A 19,530-nucleotide genomic window follows, 5' to 3' on the forward strand; every position below is an offset into this window, starting at 1 on the left:
AGGCGCCACAGGGGTTATATTTGTAACGATCTACATACAAAGACAATAAAAGATGATAAAATTATAAAGCCTTGGGAACCAGATTCCCACTCAATGACAACAAACATGGAAGCTGCCAGTGTCTCAAACTGAATTGTGTGAGAAGTGAAAATAAGTGTTCTACTCTTACTTTTATGAAAACTCACTAACATGAGATCAAGAAACCACAGAAAAAACTAATTAGGCCTAATAGTTAACATTATGGTGTTACCCTCTTAATGATGTCAAAGAACAAACTTACAAGATCTTTGAAAATGGGCAGCTAATTTTAAAAGGCCTTACAAACACCTGCCCTCTCTTCCCTTTCAAGAGTACTTCTCACATGCCAGCTTTCCTACACCAGTTTTCTGATACTAGACTAGTGAGTTTTACTAAAAGGTCGAATCAGTTTAGAATATTATAAAGTAACCTTCTTTCAAAGATCATATGCTTAAAAAGCAGCCAAATATTGTTAGAGAATCAAATCTAGAAGACTGGACTACATGACCTCTAAGTTCAACTCTGAATCTATACCATTCTAGTTCCCTGAGAACAGCAGTAACTAGAAACCATTCCTATGGTAACTGCCACGACAGGCCTGAGATGGGAGGGGCACTGCTAAGGAAAACACAGTGAGAAGAATAAGCAATACAAATGCGTGCTCTGGTATCAGTGTCAAAACTACACAGCAGTTACTAGCAACTGCGGATCAGAATGTACATCACTGACTCTGTGCCATCTTGCAGGTCTTTGAACTAGCCCTTATCCAATGACTGAATCTCTTACTGCAACATCTCCCTTGACAAGTGGCTGTCCAATCTAGGCTTAACACTTCACTACTTCATGAAGTAGCCCAGTCCTTTGTTCCCTTCTTCAGATAGTTCTAATTGACAAGTTTTTCCTTAAATTAAGGCAAAAATCTGTCTCTGGGCAATTTTTATCCAGAGACTCTCATTCTGCCAAATAGTCCTCAAAAATAAGTCTCCTACACAAAAGCAGTCTTACAAACATCTACAGTTTCCATGTCTACCTCCTTACCCCTTCCCTCTTATCCCTTCACTTTTTTCCAGTCTGCATTTTAGAATTTACATTATAAAAGGAATACTGAAAACTTAAAAACAGATTAAGAATGGAATAACCAAGGCATTGACAGACAGAACTTGAAATTGTGTCACAGGAAGAATGTTGAACATCTATAAGGAAAACATCTATATTTCCTTCAACCTTCTTCCTGTGACACAATTTCAAGTTCTGTCTGTCAATGCCTTGGTTATTCCATTCTTAATCTGCTTTTAAGTTTTCAGTGTTCCTTTTATAATGTAAATTCTAAAATATAAACTGTGTATAATTTCCCCCATACATTTGAATAATGAAAGCAGATATGTCATCTTGGTTTTTCTAGATATTATATGATGCCTAAATAACTTGGGCTTACTGAAGAAGTGGCAAGTCTCCTATTATGGTAACAAATAGACAGGTCAAACTTAAACAAACTTAATTTTTGATCTGACCAATTCTGGAGAACAAAACACAGAATCTGTTTAATGGCTGTTTTTTTTTTTCCCCTTTCTGTAACAATAATAATAGCTATAGGTTAACAAGAACTTACTTTGTGTTGGACACATGCTTTACATATATATTGTCTCATTTGGCTCTGACAATAATACAAAGTTAAGTCTCTTTATACCTATTTTACATATAGAGCTGAGACGCAGAAAGGTCAAATCATTTAATGTAGATTTATACAATGTATCTGCCAAAACTGGGATTTGAAGAGTGTACTTACATTTGACTCACTGAACAGTTACTGATGATATAGGTAAAGGGGCACAGACATTGTGGAGTTATAAATCTGTGTTTCATCCCAGCTCTGCTATTAACCAACTAATAGAACTTTGGTAATTTATGTAAATTCTCTTGGTCTTGGTTCTCCTGCTCTGCAAAATGGGATTATATGCCCATCATTAAGATTAAATGAGGTAATACAAGTAAATCATTGCCACTTAGGCTGATAGAGTAGATAAACAACAAATCCAAGTTAAAATTCTTTTTCCTCACAGAAACTGGGTTTTTCTTCATAGATTTGGTTTTAGTAATCCAATGTTAAATGGTGGTAAAAGGGTAACTGAACATTATCTAGGTACAAATGAAAGATACTATATATATACTACTTCAGCCCAGATAGCCTGAGTCTATTGGTCTCATGCCCAGCTATATCCTAGAAACTGTTACTACACTTTACTTAATTTAAGAAAAAGAGCTATAGATCAATTAGGATTCACAAGTGAAGAAACAAAGTATCAGTGCTTAGGACACTTCAAATATGCTGAAAATAAAACTGGTATGAGCAAAATAATTCATAAGGAATATGCTGTCTTCCTAAACTAGAGGAATGCCTCCACTGTCAACTCCCTCTCCATTAAATCTTTAAACAAAAATATTTTTAAACTTCTCTTTTTCTATTTTTTCATAGTGCAAAATTTCTGATTACTGACCCCTTAAAAATTCTCCTTAAGAATTATATTAAAATGCTAACTGGGGCACCTGGGTGGCTCAATGTGTTAAAGCCTCTGCCTTTGGCTCAGGTCATGATCCCAGAGTCCTGGGATCAAAAGCCCTGCATCAGGCTCTCTGCTTCCTCTCTCTCTGCCTGCCTCTCTGCCTGCTTGTGATCTCTGTCAAATAAATAAAATCTTAAAAATAAATAAATAAATAAAACGCTAATAATGTTTTTCTTTGAATGGTGGGATTTGGAGTATTTACTGATTTTTTTTTCTTGAGTTTGCCAGAGTAAATATATATTACTTTATATCAGGAAAAAATTAATTTTTAAGTCTACAAATTTCTAAGCCTAGAAATGTCATAAAATAAGTCCAGATATTGTAAAATGAATTAGACAGGCTACTAAGTCACACTTCATTGTTAACCCTAACCCTACTGCAAGGTCTTTAAGAAATCTGACACTGTGTTACTATTGAGATGCAAGGCTACTGTTTGTTATATCACAGGTGGATGTCCCTTTTATGAACACACAGGAGAGTCTGCTCTCAGAACTCCGCCTGGAAAAGAGATGAATACCCTGCATATGATCTTATGGGTACAATTAAAACTTCTGCTGGTGGTTTCCCCTGGTTTGGTTGTTTAGAAGAACAGTGACAAATGTGTGATCTACCTTTGTAATTACGCAGGACTTTTTAGTAAACGTCTGTCTGTGTTAATTTTACTTTAAGCTTTACTTTGCTCTTCTTTCTTATTTTTCCATTATCCTGATTTTACTTTTATAAACCTTATTTTATTGTATCTGTAAGTCATTTGAATGTTTTTTGGAATGTTGCAGGAAAAAAATAATAAAATCTATGGCAAATATTCAATAAAATCTAAACTGACTTGATACAATCCAGTGAAAACCACAGTACTTATTAAAAAACTAACCACTAGTAACCAGTTGCCAACATTTTACTTTTCATATATAAACCACGTATTTCATTTGATCAATCAAAATCACCAAATAACAGAGATTACTGAATATACAATACAAGAAACATTTCTTAAATCTTAATCTACTTCCCCAATTCTTTTTCCATTCCAACCTCATCCTTTTGCTTTTCTTCCTTCACATTCTATAAAGTGAAATTAAACTGTGTATCCATTGTATTTACTGAAGAAGAAAATTTTATGCTCTTTTATTTTAAAATAAGAAAGTTTAAAATGTTCAAAATTGGGGAAGAAATCATACACTTTTGCTATTTTTTTCCATGATTTTTTCTACATGGTACAAAACCAAAAAATGATATATCAGAGCAAGTCACAATTGATGGGAAACCCAAACTGTGAATAACTTTAATCTATGCATTTTTATTAAAGAAATACTAGATACTTACTGTTTATAGAATTTTCTGATTTCTTTGAGGATGAATGCCCTGAAAAGAAAACAGCATTGTTTAGTTAAAAATCATTTTGCAATCATGTAACAGTTCTAGCTGTAACCAGAATTCTTCCTAAGACTTCCTAAGTGTCTAGTTTACTTAACAGTCTTACAGAGAAACACCTCACTGTCTTCTAATCTTTCATGTTCCTCAGACTTATCTCTCTAATTAAAATGTTAGGTTCTTCAAGGCAGAGGTTATTTTATGCCTGGAATACATAGCACAAAGCTTAAAAAATATGAACACCTGTAAAAAAAAGAAAAAAAATCTCAGGTTGCTCAAAAAAACCTTATAGATTAGCTGCAATATAACCATATTTTATCTATAGCTGGTCAACATAGAAAGCAATTTATAAATAAATACTCATTTTTCAAAATACTTTTTCAAATACAGATGAGAATTCTTAATAACTAAAATTCACACAAAATATTACTTCATAAAACAAAGTTCCAGTTCTACAAGTTATCCAGAGAAACAGAAAGAAAAAAGTACTGAAAATCTACTCACGTAATTTTTTAAAAAATCATCACTCTACAAGGTCTCCCGTAATAAGACTACAAGGGAAAGAATTTCAAAGACTGATAAATTGAAAAAAAAAATTACAGCTAACAGATGGAGAGTAACAATTCCTCTCCTTGGATAGGAGGTCTCATAAACCAAAGCTGTTACCTACATGGCCCCTTTCAGGCCCAGTGAAGTGGGTGTCAGGACCACAGGGTCAAGACTCCACAGGTAGCCAAGGCCTGGACTGCAGTTTTGCATTATAATTTCTTTTTTGTTTTGTTTCTGGCTTGTTGTTTCTTCCCTCTGATTTCCTACCATCAGAAAGCAAATAAAAATATAGCTACGATGTGACAAATTCTTTCCTGTCATCTGAGGAACACGATACCCGTTACAAATGTCTACAGGTAAAAAACGGGTTAGGCTTACTTTGGAGGCCTAACGACATGACTGGAACCAAAGGGAAGAAATTGTAGATTGGGGCTAAATTAGTTTAAGACACCTGCTAGCAATTACAGCTAACTGAAAAGTAAAGAATATTTTGGATGGTAGTAAGTTCCTCTTCCCTGGAGGTGTTGAAGCAAAAGCAGACAAGTACCTAATACAGAGCAGTACATCTCAAACTTTATGATGCATATGAATCATCCTGACTTAAAGTGCAATTGGGGAAGGGTCTGAGATTGTATATTTCCAACATATTCCCAAGTGATGAGAATGCCAGCAGACTATACTTTGAAAAGCAAAGTCACAGAATATCTTTTTAGTCATGATCCTAGGATGGGTCTCTGATGTTCCTTTCAATGTTGAGAAACCACTGTTGCACTGATTCACTCACTCATCTAAACATTTATCGAATGCCTACTATATGGAGAAAGCATGGTGCTTAGAAACTGGAGATAAAGAATTAATTAAATCATACAGTCCCTTCCTTAATAGAAAATAAACAAACTTTTCCAAGGGTGATTGATATGTATCTCTAAAGGAGAAGTGCAGGGTGCTACTGGAATATGTAATAAGGACCTAACTTTGCCTGGAGGAATTGGATGAAGGGTGTCAGGAAAGGCCTTCCCAAGGAATTGAGCTTGGGGATGCTGTGGTAGTGGTGGGAAGGATAAGATCTTCAACTTTCTGCCAGGACGCTCTACCAAAATACCTTGTTCTGCTCAGACCTGCCAAAGCAGACTGGTCCTCAAAGTCAAGCTGTTGGTCTTTTTTACATTTTCTCTCTATCCATTCATTCGGCTATTTAGCTATCCAATTATTCATTCATCCATCCACCCACTTACTTTTTGTTTGTAAAGTGACACCATAGGAGTAGGTGGGATCATATAGGGAGAAGAGAGAGAATGAGGGAAGTTCAATAAGAGCCTTGGGCAATTCCAACATTTAAGGTTAAGACTGAGGAATACCTATAACCAAGAGGCAGAGGAAAGGCCAGAGAAATAGGAAGGAAATCAAGAAAGTAGATTGTTTTGAGAAGTTCTGTCAACAGTTCAAATGCAGATAAAATATTAAGTATTTATTAATAATTATTATTCAAGTTTGAGACAAATTAAGGTGGCCTGGCTATAAAGAATCACATCAAAATCTAGTTACAGATGATCCCAGATACAAATATAATACAGAGCTCCACATAGTTTTCCTAAGTTTGCTAAAATGTTGTCATTTTCTGCTTTACAGCATTTATGCTTTGCGCCATAGAAGCTGAAAAAAAGAACTTTATCCTGTACTCTCTGCTATTAAAGGTACTCTAAATAAAGAATAAATGAGAAACAGTTATCTCCATTCCACTCTGCTTTGTCTCTATTCCTGAAGTCCTGAAACAATCTTCAAAGTCTTTCATTTCTTCCTTCTTTAGTGCTTATACCTTACATGTGCTAGTGGGGTGCTGGGAATACTAAATCAGAATTACTAATTTAAATTCATAGTCAAGGATGGAATCAAGAAAGGATCAGAAATATTTGAACTTAGACCTGGAGGATGAGTTACGATGGGAACTGGCAGTGGGGGGAGGAGGTTAGAAAGAGAGGAAGTAGCATCTACATAGTACCTAAATGGGAAGAAGTTTGACATTTTCTAGAAACTGAAAGGCTGTGAGCATGGAGTATGAAAGTGAAGTGAAGCGTGGTCAGAAACAAGTGTTGTATGAAGGATCGTATAGAGCACCTGGGCTTTGTGCAGATTTCAGTAATATCCTAAGAACAACAGGCAATCACTCCTTTATTGAAAATGCATTAAGGGGAGGGTAGGTACAATAACAAGACAATGGCAGAACTAGTAAGGAGAACAGAGCAGTAGTCTAGAAAACATGAAAAACATGAGAAAACATGGTGGTTTGAATGAGGGTGGAGAGCACTCAAGAAATATACACTCTGAGGGTAAAACTGACATGATTTGGTGACAAATTAAACATAAATAATGAGAAATAAGAAGATATCAAGGATAATTTCCAGATATCTGATTAGTCCTTAGCTTGACAGAGGTGTCATCTACTATAGTGTTCACAGGGAAAACATCTATAAGGAAGATCACATGCGTATGTAAGCATAATCTGAGGGTTCCAACCCCATACCAGATCGTGAATATCCAGCTACCTGTCTGCTTTGAAGGTGCTAAACACGCCTTTACAAGGTAGGAATTATTCTTTAATTTGGAATATATACTGATTACTATGGTACCATACTATGATTTATACAATATTACATAATATAATAATGAATACAACAAAACTCTCAAGTATGATACATCAAACATTTTTAAAACAAAAATTTTTCAAACTCAAATGGAATTTTCACATTTATTAATTAACATTTATTTTGGGGTTGGGAATGATTTAGACACAATAAAGTATTCTACTTCAAATATCATTTCTCAAATACCATTATAAATAAGAATAATATTTTATTTATATAAAATATATTTATTTTATTATAAAATAAACAATAATTTTTATTTTATCTATCAGTTTCACCAAGTTGAAAACTTGTTGATACTATATGCTTGAATATATTCTGATTTGCCAGAAAAAAGTGTATGGTAAGAATGAAACCTAGCTAATAATCTTCACAGCTGGAGCAAGGGAGCCCTCTCCTGTCCAAGTACTGTGTTAACATGTGGCTGACTCTAATGTAATCTATCATTATCGACATAAATTAAATTCAATTCACTCGAAGTTATAGCCAATGTGACTCTATTACGGACTGAAAAAGAAACTAGCAATAACCTTCATAATAGCTAACTATGCGCCAAGCACCATGCAAACTGTTTATATCTATTATCTCCTTTCACCTTCTGAACAATCCTATGAGCTAGGAAATATTAGCTTAACCCATTTTACACATGAAGAGATTACAGCTTAGAGTTTCAGCCCTACTGAGGAAGAAGTAAGTAACTGACTGATGGATTTGAATTTAACAATTATTTACTAAGTGTATGTGTACAGGACCACGATGGGTTCTGAGAACATATATATACCAAGCTCCATGATTTCAAGAAGCTCATAAGCTAGTGAGAAAATCACATAGGCCACGGTAATGCAATCCCACTGTTATAAGTTTAAACTGACTTATAGATTATGTACTGTTTAACAGTGTTCCAAATGTTTTTCACATTCCTATTTGGTTCTCCACAATAAGCTTAAACAGTACAGAAGCCAGATATTCACATCCCCCTATTTATATGAGGGATGTAAAACTGAAGAAGTTCAGGGACTTGCTCAAGGTAATGAGTGTTATTTGCAATATTATTACCATCTGCCCAAAATGCATTAAAATCAATATTGTTCTTGAAACTCCTGAGTTGCTACAAATTCATATCTAAATTCCCCAATCAGGGGGCACCTGGGTGACTCAGTCTTTTAAACATCCAACTCTTGATTTTGGCTCAGGTCAGGATTCTGGGATCCTGAGATCAAGCCCAGAGTCAGGCTCTGTGCTGGGCTCCAGAGCCTGCTCAAGATTCTCTATCTCCCTTCCTCTGCCCCTGCCCCCTTCTCTTAAAAAAAAATCTTATAAATTCCCCAACCAGTTTCAACTCCTATAAGGTTTATTTATTTATTTATTTGAGAGAGAGAGAGAGAGAAAAAAAAAAAAGCAAGCAGGAGGTGGGGGGCAGAGGGAGATGGAGAGAGAAAATCTTAAGCAGGCTCCATGCCCAGCACAGAGCCTGGCTTGGGGCTCAATCTCACAACCCCAAGACCATGACCTGAGCCAAAATTGAAAGTTGTATGCTTAACCAACTGAGCCACCCAGGCGTCTCCCTTTCAACTAGAATAAAATAGAAATCTAAATGTACTCACCAATTAAATTCTACATTTGACACATATAGCAGATTACAATGCATGTTAAAAAATGTGAATAGATGTATTTTAATTCCCTTGTACCTTTTTCCTTCTTCTTAGAGGTCTCTTCTGCAGAAGATAATCTGGATTTTTTATGCGATGACTCTTCACAATCTTTTTTGGTTTTATCCTTTCTTTTTTTTGACTTAACTTCTTTTCTCCTTTATGTTAAACAATATAAAATTAAAGTTAACTTTTCAACTGACCTTTATGAAAAATAAGAACCAATGAGCAAAAGTCAAATCAGTTAAAGTAACTTATTTTTACAATGTAATTAACATAAGGAAGCCTTAAATAAGTCTGTAAATATCTTAGGTTAGTATATTAATTAAAGACAATTCTGCAAGATAATGAAGCCTAAAACTGAGAGAAATCCTTTTTCATAAGTTCCATACACAAATCTTAGTAAATATAAATCACAGTTTTACTCATTTCCTCCTTTTTATTTTCTACCATTTAGCCACTTTTTTTTTTAAATTACAAAAACAAACATCATTTCTCCCCATATAAATTCATAGATACCTATACTTTGAAAAAAAAAAAACATACTTTGAAAATACGAAGAAACGCTGTAACAGCTCTAAACCACCACTAAGTAGAAAATTCTTCTGTTAAGAATAAAAAAATACAGTAAAGGCATGAAGGAATGGGGATGGGGGGCTTACTTAAATGTCTACTTTAGACCATTTGTCCTTTTACTGCTGTAGCTTTATCTCTTTCAGGCTAGGTTTATAAGACTGCCAGTACCATGGCTGGCAAACAATTGATTTTAACTGGTTAAGAAAGGAAATACTAGATAGGAAAAGGCGATAATGCTGAAACTAGGACCATGAAGGAGAATGAAGAGAAAACAAAGAGCCTGAGTTTCAAGAAACTTCCTCATCAGACCTTCTAACTTAAGGTACTTACAACAAATGTTTTAAGACTATTTAAGGCAGTAACCACTTTCTGCCTCTCATAAGAATCAATTCAATTTTGAAGTAGAGCTTGAAAGTCAAGGTAAAAAAAAACTCTCTGGTACCTTTCAGGATCACTGATGGAGACGGGAAATGAAAGTTAGGCTATTCAAGTAATCTTTAAAATTCTGCTAATTTTAAGAATTAAAAAATTTTTCATTACTTAATATTTATTTTTAATAACTAAAATACTAGATAAAGCACATTTATAACATAGCTGATTTTAAAATTAATATACTGACAAATACATTTTATAAAGTTGCAGAACCTCACTGTTAGACTTTCAACTGTTATTCAGGCCTTGAAACCAGACCATCACAACAACACCAGGTCACAGATTTTGTCTGAACATCTTCAGTGCCAGAGACCCCATTATGCTTAACTTCCCATATGCCAGGCACTACATCAAGCACTTCACATGCACTTTCATTAATCCCCATGATAACCTCAACATCCTCATTTTTACAGGTGATAAAATTGAGACTCACAGAGGTTAAGTACCTTGCCCAAAGAAGACAACTAGCGAGTGGAGAAGCTGAAAGGAATAAACAGGGTCTTGTTTCAAAGCCCATGATCTTATTTATATATATATTGCATATTGCAGAACACTGATATTCCTCCCCCACCCAACATGAAAGACACGTCCTAGCACTTGACAGAGGCCTGATTTTAACATCTGAAATGAGAATAAAGGTATATAATACTTTGTAAGAATGACAAACTCCAAAGAAAACACTGTTTAAATGAGATATAAGTGATACTCTGTATGGAAAACCCAAAAGATTCCACCCCAAAATTGCTAGAACTCATACATGAATTCAGTAAAGTGGCAGGATATAAAATCAATGCACAGAAATCAGTTGAATTTCTATATATCAACAGCAAGAAAAAGGAAAGAGAAATTAAGGAGTCAATCCCATTTATAATTGCACCCAACCCCATGAGATACTTAGGAATAAATCTAGTCAAAGAGGCAAAGAATCTGTACTTGGAAAACTATAACATACTCATGAAAGAAATTAAGGAAGGCACAAAGAAATGGAAAAGTGTTCCATGCTCATGGACTAGAAGAATAAATATTGTGAAAATGTCTATGCTACCTAGAGCAATATACACATTCAATGCAATCTCTATCAAAATACCATCAACTTTTTTCACAGAACTGGAACAAATAATCCTAAAATTTATATGGATCCAGAAAAAACCCCAAAGAGCCAAAGGAATGTTGAAAAAGAAAACCAAAGCTTGTGTCATCACAACTCCAGACTTTAAGCTCTATTAAAAGCTATGATCATCAGGACAGTATGGTAATGGCACAAAAACAGACACATAGATCAATGGTACAGAATGGAGAGCCCAAAAATGGACCCTCAATTCTATCTATGGTCAACTAATCTTCAAAAAAGCAGGAAAGAATATCCAGTGGGAAAAAAAGACAGTCTCTTCAACAAATGGTGTTAGGAAAATAGGAACCACATGGAGAAGAATGAAACTGGACCATTTCCTTATACCATACACAAAAATAGACTCAAAATACATGAAAGACCTAAATGTGAGACAGGAATCCATCAAAATCCTTGATGAGAACACAGCCAGCAACCTCTCTGACCTCAGCCACAGCAACTTCTTGCTAGACACGTTTCCAAAGGCTAGGGAAACAAAAGCAAAAATGAACTACTGGGACTTCATCAAGATAAAATGCTTTTGCACAGCAAAGGAAAGAGTCAACAAAACCAAACAACACCTGACAGAATGGGAGAAGATACTTGCAAATGATATATCAGATAAAGGGCTAGTATTCAAAATCCATAAAGAACTTCTCAAACTCAACATCCAAAGAACAAATAATCCAATCAAGACATGGACAGAAGACATGAACAGACATTTCTGTAAAGAAGACATCCAAATGGCCAAGAGACACATGAAAAAGTGCTCAACATCACCTGGAATCAGGGAAATACAAATCAAAAGCACAATGAGACACCACCTCACACCAGACAGAATGGCTAAAATTAACAAGTCATTAAACAACAGATGTTGGTGAGGATACGGAGAAAGGGGAACCCTCCTACACTGTTGGTGGGAATGCAAGCTGATGCAGCCACTCTGGAAAACAGTATGGAGGTTCCTCAAAAAGTTGAAGATTGAGCTACCCTATGACCCACCAAAGGCACTACTGGGTATTACCCTAAAGATACAAATGTAGTGATCTGAAGGGCCACCTCTACCCCAATGTTTACAGCAGCAATGTCCACAATAGTGAAACTATGGGAAGAGCCCAGATGTCCATCGACAGATGAATGGATAAAGATATATCTATAATGGAATATTACACAGCCATCAAAAAATGAAATCTTGCCATTTGCAATGACATGGATGGAACTAGAGGATATTATGCTAAATGAAATAAGTCAATCAGGGAAAATTATCATATGATCTCACTCATATGTGGAATTTAAGAAACAAGGCAGAGGAGCATAGGGTTAAGAGAGGAAAAAATGAAACAAGATGAAAGCCAAGAGGGAGACAAACCATAAGAGACTCTCAGTCTTGGGAAACAAACTAAGGGTTGCTGTAAAGGAGGCGCATGGGGTTAACTGAGTGATGGACACTGGGGAGAGTATGTGTTGTAATTAGCACTGGGTATTATTATAAGACTGATGAATCACAGAACTATACCCTGAAACAAATAATATATTATATGTTAATTAACAGCATTTAAATTTAGAGAATTTAAAGAAAAAAAATTAATGAGACATTAAGAAACACTTTATGAAGATCTGCTTTTCAATACAGTTTTCAATACAGATCTGCTTTTCAATACAATATTATGGCTTCTGAACGTTGACTCCAGACTAAAAATTCTAGCATCTATCTACGACCGTGCACAGGTCTTCATGTTTAAAACTGGCTGGCTAGAGAAAGGCATAGAAAATTTCCAGTTCCCTGGTATATGTGTTTGGTGTATCACAGTAATGCCAGATATCCCATACAATCAATAAATTAAACCATCAACCCCATAAGGCCACATTTAGACATTCAGTGCAGGTAAGTGACTATGTCCAAGACTACTAAACATTAACAACAGCATTTTACAGGATAATATTACCTGTGATGAAAATTTAATTTAAAGGAACATTCTTGGCATAATCCTAAAAAAAAAAAAAAAAGTGACACCACTGAAAGGTTGAATTTGAATTAACTATACTGATACTCTACCCTTAATATCACACATTCTCATTATTCCATATATCCCTTTTACAGATTATCTGAAAAAACAATCCAAAAAAGCAATCTGGTTCTCTCCACCTTGAAAAATACATATGCATAATAAAAAGGGTAACAGAATGCTTGAAGAATTGAAAATATTCTAGTATTACTTTAGAAAAAAGTGCTGTCAATTTATTCTAAAAGCAAACTCTGTTTCATATATAGGATTAATGTGTGTCTCACATCAAAGATATCTAATAACAACAGTGTGGCTATAGTTACTTGTTCTGAAGTGCTTTCAGAGTTTTCAAATAGAAAAAAAACCTTTCAAAAGGTTCCATGATTATGACCTCTTCTTTTGCCTTAATCTCAGTTCACAGCAGTTGACTTTTCTATCATGAACACTTCCAGGAGGAACCTCTACATTGGTGTGCATTAAGTAGAAGCACATGAGGAAATTCTTGACTCCTATAGGGAGTAGGCAGAAAACTCTGAAGCACATTTATGTAGGACCCAGAGAAGGTTGCTAACGTGATGGCCTGAAGAAGCTGACACATAAGACTAGCTTAATTCATGGTGGAGGGGGAGGAAAGAAGGAACAACAGATTCTAATACATTCTTATCAAGAGAAGCTGCTGTACTCTGGATTATAAACCTTACTAAGCTTTTAAGACTGACATCAAGAACAATTACACCATCTTAGAACTTGTTCTTTATTGACACGAAGAGTCTAATTATTGTCCATACCACAACAATATGGCTACCAGGTAGCATGAGATTTTACATTGCCTTTTCTGATACTCTGCATCTTATTCTGCACTGATGATATTCTCACCAATATTCCGTAACAGGAAGAGGTCATCACTTTACAAATTATAGGTTTTTATTTGGCATTAGAACTCTTTCACCTAAATGTTACCATAATGCTGAGAGTAAAAAAACTGAAGTCTCAAAAGTTATTTGTCACTTTGGGAAATTCAGAAAAAAGAGTGCTTCCAGAAAGATACATTAAATTTTTAAAATTAAATTTTAAATTAGTCTATATATTTTTAAATCTAAATTACTAGATAAACTTTGAAGAAATCAATTATATTCCACCTGAAGTCAACTTACTTAATTTAACAAGTGCATTTCTCTTTTCACCATGCTCAATATAACCAAAATTAACTTCCCAGCTCTTCAAGTCATCTTTTTTATCACAACATTTATTTCCACAGAAAAACTGGCCTGCAATAAAGAAAGGAATATTAGCTATGACAGTTGGTGACAATGTTTATCTGTACTATCTGGAATTACTCCTAAAATTTGCTCTTTACATACATAAATTCTTAGTTCTAGGTAGTCAGGATTAAAAAAATAACTGAGCATAATAACTATAAGTATACTTAACAAATGTATATACAAGTATTAGATCAAAGAGGTGAAGAAAAGGTTATTAAGAAAAATAAATCACAGAATTCTTGCTCAAGAGATTGATATACTGTATAGATCAGGGTTTCAGCAACTCCCTGATTAGGAAATCTTACACTTTAGAAAATGGAAATACTAAAAAAATAAACTCAATAATACCCTAAAAGAATAAATACATTTCCATAGTACACATATTTACACCTGGATGAATCCTTTTTAATATTTAATAATAATTTTTAAATTGATTAAAATTCTTAGTTTAAGTATTAACATTATGACTTCTATTTTAAGCACCAGCATAAAATGGCACTTAAAGCACATTTTAAAATGGAAGCACTCTGAGATGAAGTAGACTAAGTAATCAGTAGAGTATTGGGTTATACTCTAAGTTTAAGAGTTACCTGACACTAAAATCAACAGCACATTATTATGTTCACTGTATTTTTATTAAACCATTCTGTAAAAAAAGGACTAACACTGATGATCCTAAAAAAAAATAAACTACTCAACAACTATTTACTTTCACAGCAGAAGATGAACCTTGTATTTGCACAAACAAAAAAGAATTTTTATCTCAATAATTTGCACCAACAGAAACAAATCTAAAGTTTTTATAAAAAAGGAATTATCAAAATGAATTTTGAAAATTATCAGTCCAAACAGCCTATAACTTTTCTAAATTGGGATTTTTTTTACTCATTCCAAATGAATAGTTCATGAAATCTGTGCATGATCAGTAACAACAGCAACGAAGGAATAATTCTAAATCAGAGCAATAGCTTTCCCGTACCAACTCATCTCTTTTTTCAGTTATAGTAACTTAAAGAATGCTCATCATTTTTTTCAAAGGCAGCATTACTTACCATCACCTGAAAATTCCATTTGAATAAAAGTACAAAATTTTAAAACTGTGAGACATTTCATAATTTTTCATTGTTTGGATAAAAACACAAACTAAACTGTCATATTAAGAAAAGTTAAAACTAGCTTTATATTTTAAAAATTTTTAAAAATATTTTACTTATTTATTTGACAGAGAAAGAGAGAGAGGGAGAGAGGGAATACTAGCAGGGGGAAGTGGGAGAGAAAGAAGCAGGCTTCCTGCTGAGCAGAGAGCCAGACGCAGGGCTTGATCCCAGGACCCTGAGATCATGACCTGAGATGAAGGCAGACGCTTAATGACTGAGCCGCCCAGGCACCCTTAAAACTAGCTTTAAATTTGTTCTTTTTCCTTCTCCTTTAGAGTATCTTCAGGGCTGATCCTTCATCTAAAAAAAAAATTCCTACTCCTTAATTTTTTTATTGCAGATCCAGTTTTATACTTCACATATACACCCAATTTATGGAAGATGTAAATGATCCACAATGATGGCATCAATGTTTAATCATTTTAAAGTACAACCTTTATTTTCAGTTTAAAGGTTATTAGTTTAAAATTATTTCCTAAATGCTCTTATGCAGTTTTCAGAAGCATTAACACTTTAAAATGCAATTATCAATAAAGAGCTTTTGTATCATGACACAGTACAGAGACATTAATTTTTCAGAGATTTATGAGTAGATTACAACAATGCACAGAAAAAGCATTTAGTGATTGCCTACCAAATGTTTGATCTTTTGCCATAAGACTGAATATTCGGGGTTAATCTCAATGACATCCCAAAGTAAGAACTAGCCTGTTCAAAAATTCTATTAGTTCAAAGTGATATTTAATCTCTACATTCAAAATGTGATTAGACTGAATATGGTAATACCTACTCATTATCTCAAAAGTTGAGAAAAGAAAAAACTCAAGTATTCATCCTTTATTAGTTTCCTTTAACTCTTTAAATATTTTCTACTTAATCTCCATTGACTGTTCTAAAAGCAAAAATTTAAAGATAAAAATCACTAAAGCATTTTATTTTGACCTTTGCTAGTCATATATCATGAATAATATATTGTCTCTAATTTTACTTATATAGATAACCATTTATTGTACACATGAGAAATAATCTTACTCAATGACTTCAATTCAATAACAAAAAACCTTATCTTATAAAAAAGTAAAACTTTAAGATTTTATTTATTTATTTGACAGAGAAATCGCAAGTAGGCAGAGAGGCAGGCAGAGAGAGAAGGGGAAGCAGGCTCCCTGCCTAGAAGAGAGTCCAATGTGGGGCTCAATCCCAGGACCCTGAGACCATGACCTGAGTCAAAGACAGAGGCTTAACCCACTGAGCCACCCAGGCGCCCAAAAAGTAAAACTTTAAAAAAAGAATTACCTTTTCCTGAAATTACTTCTTTTTCTACTCGCCACCTAAATCCAAACTTTGAGAAAAAAATTACATTTATACCAGCATAAATTTAAACACTATTGAAATTGTATATACATCTAAACATAGAGGACACTGGGGCCACTCTTGGACAAAAGACAGGGCAAACACCCCATGGATACACAGCATAGAAACAGTGATCTGAAGAGTGCGTGGGGAACACGGTGCAGAAATTAGCTGCTCATCTCTGAGCGTGTCCCAGGAAGGCAGTGTTCACAGACAGACCTCTCTGGGGTTAAAGAAACTGGCCAGCACCATTTCCCTCCCATGCCCCTCAGCATAAACACAGGGCTACCTATGGAAACCAGCACAGGGCTGACACTCACTACTTAACTTGCTCACACAAAACCCTGCTGGCCCCCATGCTCCAGAGAAGCCCTGCTTCTCAGACACATTTGCCTCCGTCCCAGCACAGTGGGCCCTCTCCCCGGAGACAACTAGCCCAAATCCTTTCCACACCATATCTCCCTACCCAGAAGTCTTGCAAACCTTGGTTCTAGTAGTGGCAGTGACAGGTCTCATTTCACAAGCAGACCAGAGCACACCTAGTTAAAACACTGCCTATGACAGGAAAAGAGAACCTTCGCAGATGACTGGCCTGAAGGACAAAGTGGTCAGGACACAAAAGCAGAATACATGTAGTATACATTGGAGACACTCCCAGAAGCACCAAGCCCTGGAGAACAGGTGACACTATACTACAGGGCACTACGAGACCTCTTCTTCATAAAATGGAGTATTATTTAGCTAAAGGAAAAGAAATCTTGCCATTTGCAACAACATGGAAGGAGCTAGAGTATAATGCTAAGTGAAATAAGTCAGTCAAAGAAAGAAAAATACCGTATGATTTCCCTCACCTGTGGAATTTAAGAATCAAAACAGATGAGCAAAGGAAAAAAAAAGAGAAAGACAAACTAAAAGACAGACTCTTAACTATAGAGAACTGATAGTTACCAGCAGGGAGGTGGGGGGTGGTGCGGGGATGGTGAAACAGGTGATGCAGATTAGAAGTGCACTTGTGATGAACACAGGGTGATTAAAATAAAAAGTTAAAAAAAAAAGAAAAAGAAAACATAATTCTCATTGTGAGAAACTTTTTTTCTCCTTATAGGATTCCAGGTGTTTAAAAAAAACATTTGAATAATTACCAACTTCCCTATTAAGGAATTAATCTTATTTACTTTTAAACTACCTATTAAAAGGTACAGGTGCTAGGCTGCAAGATACCTAATTAATAAAAAATATTTATCTTGTTTTATGACACTGACAGAAAAAAAGAGGATATGGTACAGCAAAGAGACAATATGCTATAGTCCAAAAGAGTTGGATTGTCTGGGTTTACATCTTAGCTGCACCACTTAATGGCTGTATAATACTGGACGAGGTATTTAATGTTCTTGTGCCTCAGCTTCCTCATATGTAATGTAGAGAAAATACAATACCTATTTCTTTGGATTAAGAGGTTTGAATGGGATAATACGCACAAAGTATTTAGAATAGTACCTGGTACACAGTATCCTAGGGGTTAGTAAACGATGGCCTGCTGCCTTTTTTATGTTTTATTGGAAAACAACCACAATCACAATTCATGTATGGCTCTTTCCCCACTGGCAAAGTATTATGAAGAGAAAAGAGAAAGGGGACCCTTTGGAGCCCTAAACTTTCCTCCAGATTCCTAAACATAACTGTTCTTTTGGCTAAAAATAATTTTTCTTCACTGCCTTTCTGAAATCTTTCATATTCATGGGCTAATTTTCTATAGTTTTAATAAATGATTTCATTTTCTATTCAATTTACTATAATGGTTAAAAGCTCAGTTTTAGAATCATGCAGACCCAACAGAAGCTCTACCATTCATTAATTAGCTCTGTGGCCTTGAAAAGTCTCTTAACTTCTCAGTCTACTTTCTTTTTATGCATAAAAACCTCGTCTAATAGGTTGTTCTATTATGAGAGATAATTCAGATGAACTGTTGTTCAATGCCTGATTAACTTTGTCTATTTTTATCACTTATTTGAATTAGGCAATTTTGTAGTTTAAATGCAACTAGGGGCTCAAATATTTGAAAATACTCTGATTAAAATCCAAAAAAATAATCTCCCTCCCCAGTCTAGAAAAAAAATAAAACGTTCAAAATGACTCTGTTTTATTCTACTTTTAAGCCCATTTATGTTAAGATTGCCTGCCATCCAACATATATGTTGGGATGCCCACTGAAGCACAGACAAATGTGTACAGCAATAGTTTCTCAACTTTTCCTTCCACTCATTAATCTATTCAACAAATAATTATTAAGCAACTACTTACTGGGCTTGGCACTCTGCTGAAGATACAAGATGATTATTAAAATAGTGTCTATTATCAGGAAAGTTATAATCTTACAGGGGGTAAGAAATATAATAAACAAACAGTATGTCCTACTAGTTAAAGATTGTATAGAGGTTTTGTATCAATGTGTTTTTATATTCTCGCCCGACATACATTTTCCTGCTGATAGTCTGGATTAAACACTGGAATTACTCAGGATTTGGTGCTAAGCCTCCTTCTCTTACTCTACCTGCTAGCACAGAGAGATCACACATGCAAGCAGTAAGACAGATGGATCCTAACTTCCTGAAAACACGAAGCTCCAAGACCATCTACTTGGACTTCTATGCAGAAGAAAAATAAACTTCTAGCTCATTTAAGTCAGTTACTTAGGAGTGCTTCAGTCCTTGCAGCAGGTTCTAATCCTAACTGATTCAACAATCCAACCAATTTCTCAATGATGAAAGGGAAGAAGTAGTAAAGAAGGGAACAAGTGTGTGGGACAGAGGCTGGAATTCACTAAAAATGCCCCAAGTAATAGGCACTGA

The 19,530-nt window shown here is 34.9% G+C and overlaps 1 protein-coding gene across 2 annotated transcripts in view; it reads right to left on the reverse strand.

The window, feature by feature from the left end:
• Positions 1-19,530, reverse strand: part of LOC116573674 (protein FRA10AC1) — a 35,620-nt gene that overhangs the window by 5,400 nt on the left and 10,690 nt on the right. Inside the window, exons 9-13 of one of the 2 annotated variants that reach the window (XM_032313921.1) lie at positions 16,625-16,670; positions 14,064-14,177; positions 12,850-12,892; positions 8,827-8,945; positions 3,900-3,938 (exon numbers count right to left, since the gene is read on the reverse strand). In XM_032313921.1, coding sequence (XP_032169812.1) covers positions 3,900-3,938; positions 8,827-8,945; positions 12,850-12,892; positions 14,064-14,177; positions 16,625-16,670 — 361 coding nt within the window. The remainder of the gene's footprint in view (positions 1-3,899; positions 3,939-8,826; positions 8,946-12,849; positions 12,893-14,063; positions 14,178-16,624; positions 16,671-19,530) is intronic. The other variant, XM_032313922.1, reaches the window with a different exon arrangement.

Source organism: Mustela erminea, chromosome 14 (assembly GCF_009829155.1).
Source record: "Mustela erminea isolate mMusErm1 chromosome 14, mMusErm1.Pri, whole genome shotgun sequence".
Lineage (NCBI taxonomy): Eukaryota > Metazoa > Chordata > Mammalia > Carnivora > Mustelidae > Mustela > Mustela erminea.